Source organism: Leptonychotes weddellii, chromosome 15 (assembly GCF_054177405.1).
Source record: "Leptonychotes weddellii isolate Sample4059 chromosome 15, ASM5417740v2, whole genome shotgun sequence".
NCBI lineage: Eukaryota > Metazoa > Chordata > Mammalia > Carnivora > Phocidae > Leptonychotes > Leptonychotes weddellii.
This window is the reverse complement of record NC_138383.1, coordinates 22,009,636-22,013,669: the sequence shown is the minus strand read 5'-3', so window position 1 is coordinate 22,013,669 and position 4,034 is coordinate 22,009,636. Positions and strand designations below refer to the sequence as shown.

General features: G+C 55.9%; 1 protein-coding gene across 1 annotated transcript in view; it reads left to right on the top strand.

Moving 5' to 3' along the window:
- Positions 1 to 2,661, top strand: part of PHB1 (prohibitin 1) — a 10,787-nt gene extending 8,126 nt beyond the window's left edge. The window contains exons 6-7 of the mRNA XM_081805158.1: positions 133 to 228; positions 1,557 to 2,661. Of these exons, the coding sequence (XP_081661284.1) occupies positions 133 to 228; positions 1,557 to 1,769 (309 nt within the window). The 3' untranslated portion in view covers positions 1,770 to 2,661. The remainder of the gene's footprint in view (positions 1 to 132; positions 229 to 1,556) is intronic.
- The last annotated feature ends 1,373 nt before the right edge of the window (positions 2,662 to 4,034 follow it).

Sequence of the window (4,034 nt, the reverse complement as noted above, 5' to 3'; positions counted from 1 at the left end):
GTGTTCTGGCCTCACAGGGGCCTCCAGCTGCTGGAGCCAGTCCTGACCCCTTCCTTCCAGTGGTGTGGGGGCCTCGCGGCAGCACTGCCTAAACAATCACGCTGCCTCATCTCGCGCCCTCTCTCCCCTTAGACGCATCTGACCTTCGGGAAGGAGTTCACAGAAGCGGTAGAAGCCAAACAGGTGGCTCAGCAGGAAGCAGAGAGGGCCAGATTTGTGGTGGAAAAGGTGAGCGTTCAACCAGATGGCAGGAGCCTCTCTCCCCTTTCTCCTATGCTCAGTCTACCCGTTCACTGGGTGGCCTGGAAATTCATCATCTGTCATCTCTTTTTCCGGGATCATCGGAAGGGGACTGAAGGAACCATCCTCCTGCAATTGGTTCCAGAGTCTTCGGGGGCTAGTCAGGGATATGTGAAGTGATGTTTAAAATCACCGAAGGGTCATTTTTCTTCCACTTCCCTAAGATCAGAAACACTCGCCTGCAAATAAAAATGTTTTCTCCTGGAATATTTTCAGCTTCACTGCGAAGTCATTTTTAACCGTTGTTACACAGTGAAAGCTGACAGCAGAAAGGATCAAACACTGCGCCAGATGCGCTCTCGTCACTGGATTTTTTTTCCAGCACTAAATCCATCCAGATGTGGCAGAGTGTGATGGGACACGCTGTATTTGCGCAGCAGCCTGGTCTTCTGGTCTTTGCAAAAGCATATTTATTTCTTGCTGTCCCTTCTCCCCACTGCTGGTTTTTCTTGGGTTAGTCCTAATCCAAGAACCTTAGTTCTTTGAAGCAGGGAAAAGAGCGATGTACGGGTGGCCAGCGTTTCATTTTAGGGAATGGAAACCCCTTGTGGGCAGGGACTTCCTTGCTTTTTTTTTTCTTTCCCCCGCTGTGTCCAGAGTCTCGAACATAGGTCTAAGACTGTATCTGGGAATACTTAGTAGGTGCTCAGTTAACATTTGTTAATGCCGTACCCTCCGCCCATGACCGAGTCGGGCATTGCAGATAGAGGTCCTCCTGTTGATGCGGGCAGGGAGAGCCTGGAGAGCCGTGTTCTGTTGCCTGGGTTCCTGGGCTGGAACCAGGTTAGCTCAGGGGAGCATCACACGGGCCTGTAGCTCCTCATCAGCTGCTCTGTCTCCCCAAACAGGTGTGTTAGACGAAAGTCACTTTGACTAGGGACTGGAGGGAAAGTCGAGCCTGAGGATGGCTTCTACCTTTTGTCTCCCCTGTTTTCCTCGGTTTGGCTCCTCCTGGCTCAGTAAGATGGCTGGGCTGGATTGCTGCTAACGTCAATGAGGACTTTGAAATAAGACAGATACTTACACAGCCAACAGAAATGTGTCCCCGCAACGGCGAGGAGTGGGCAGTGCGTTGCAGGAAAGAGGAGGATTGGGTGGACGGTGCCTGTTGAGCCCATCTGGAGGTGGGGGAGCCAGATTCCCAGAGTTCCTTCGGGAGCCAGTGAGGGCGTGTGGCCTGGTCCTTCCAAGGCCGCTGCCTGCCATCCAGCACCCTCAGGTGTGATCTTGGTCTCCCCCCACCTCCACTGTCTTAGGCTGAGCAGCAGAAGAAGGCGGCCATCATCTCTGCCGAGGGCGACTCCAAGGCCGCCGAGCTGATTGCCAACTCGCTCGCCACCGCGGGCGATGGCCTCATCGAGCTGCGCAAGCTGGAGGCCGCAGAGGACATCGCGTACCAGCTGTCGCGCTCTCGGAACATCACGTACCTGCCGGCTGGGCAGTCCGTGCTCCTGCAGCTGCCACAGTGAGACCCGGCCGCTGGGCCCCGGCCCTGACCACTCTTCGCGCCACCGCCCTTCTGCCCCCGCCCCAGAAATCACTGTGAAATTTCACGATTGGCTTAAAGTGAAGGAAATAAAAGTGAAATCACTTCAGATCTCTCCTTATCAGATGAAGCTTTTTCATTCTTCCCATTTCCATCCACTTTTTGATCCACCTCCGTCCCCCAAATTGCCAAGTGCCCGGGGCCCACCGGCGCTCCGGTCTAGGCACTGGCGGTCGGCAGGAGAGAGGCTCTGGCGCCCGGGGCTGGGGAGCTCGGTGGCTGGCCTGAGCGCCCTTGGAGCCTCCAGCCTGTTGTTTAGGCGGGACGTGAGGAATACGGCACACTCAGCTGACGGGAAAGCATGGGTCTCCATGTTTCCCAGTGGTTCCTCCACAGACCAGCTGAAGAGCTGCCGGGGAGGGTCAGAGAGGAAGTCCTCTGTCTCTCACCATAAGGCTGATTCTCTTTAACTGCGGGGCTGGCGGAAGCAGGTGTGAACAGCAGGGCATGGACTGAAGAATCTGCCCCTGGGAAGGTGGGTGGGCCTGTTGCACTGTGCCCCCAGGCTCCTGCCCCCGGGATGGCCTTGGAGAGCAGGCGAGCAGGCCTGGTCGGGGATGTGAGTCCTGTTGAAGACTTCCTCTCCACCCCCCACCTTGGTGTCTCAAGACACCCGACGGAATTCCAGCTTGAAGGATTGCATCCTGCCGAGTCTGAGCACGCCTGCCAAAGCCGAGTGCGTCCTGCATTCTGGCTCCCTCATTCAGAGACTGCCTTTCCAGAGGGCTCTGTGCCTGTGCTTTGAAGGAAATGGCCATGGGAAGAAAACAAATGTGTGTAAACTGCCGTCAATAAATGACACCCAGAACCTTCCAGCTCAGTCTTAACGGGTTTGCTTTTTTTGTTTGTGGGAGCCATGAGATCAGAACAGAGCATTCTAGCAGTTTTCGTGTGCACGTGTTTGCCTCGCCAGCTGGGACAGTCTCCAGCAAGGCTGGGGGATGCTTTGGTTTCAGAAAACATAGCTTTGTGCTGTGTTCCAGAGCCATCCCCAGCCTGAAATGAATCTCCGTGGTGTCAGGTGAGCTTTGTCATAAGATGGGTTCTTTGGAGGCCACGTGAGTGGAGATGAGTTGCCTTTCCTCTGTGGCTTTTGGTACCACTCTGCCTTCCCCTTGGGGGAGGGGCGTGAACGGCACAGGAGCCACGTGCAATTTAGTGCCCAGGAGTTCGAAGCTGATGTTCATTATGTGGCTTCATATAATGGGTTTATATGGCTTATTCTGTTTTGCTTTGATGTAGAAATGACTTGGCATCTGAGGGGGCCAACTTGATGCGTTTTGAATGGTGGGGAGGGAGAGCGGACCCACCACTGAGATGTGAACCGGTCACTCACCTGAAATCCTTTGAGGAACAAGACAGAGGAACAACAGTGCGGTGAGCACTCGGTGGGCGATGCTTTCACCTCTGCTCGGTTTAATCCCTGGGCTCACCACCTGGCCAAGGAGAACGGTCTTTAAGAGGACCCTACAGGGGCGCCTGGGTGGCTCAGTCGGTTAAGCGACTGCCTTCGGCTCAGGTCATGATCCCAGGGTCCTGGGATCAAGTCCCACATCGGGCTCCCTGCTCCGCGGGAAGCCTGCTTCTCCCTCTCCCGCTCCCCCTGCTTGTGTTCTCTCTTGCTGTCTCTCTCTCTGTCAAATAAATAAATAAAATCTTTAAAAAAAAAAAAAGAGGACCCTACAGCCCGGTCTGTGACCTGGATTCGCATTCCTTGCCACCACCCCCCCCACCCCGAGTGAGGGTGAGCGGTCAGCTGAGAAAGGCAGAGACCCAGTCCCCCCATCCCTGCACCTGCTCCCCTCCCCTCCCGGGGCTTTCGAGCAGAGGTCCAGTCCCTTCCCGTTCCCCCGGAGCACTCCAGAAGTGCAATGGGCCCAGCTAAACCTCCCGCCGAAGCCTGGTCCTGCCCGACACCTGCGGGCACCCGTCGAGCCCGACTCCCTCAGCTGCCCTGGCACCCTTTATCTCGGGGTGTCTCTTCCCACTTGGTTCTTCGCGGTAAGAGCAGTGGGGTCTGCAGATGGTGAGGTGCCTGCGCTCCAAGCATGACAGCCCTGAGCAGGGAGAATTTCTCAACAGCTTCCAGACGGGCTTCCTCCTTTCCTGCTGTTTATTGCTGTGGACACCCCTGTGGGGGGGGGGGGGAGGGCCGCAGACTCCCCCCTCCCCAGGCCCTTTTTAAAAA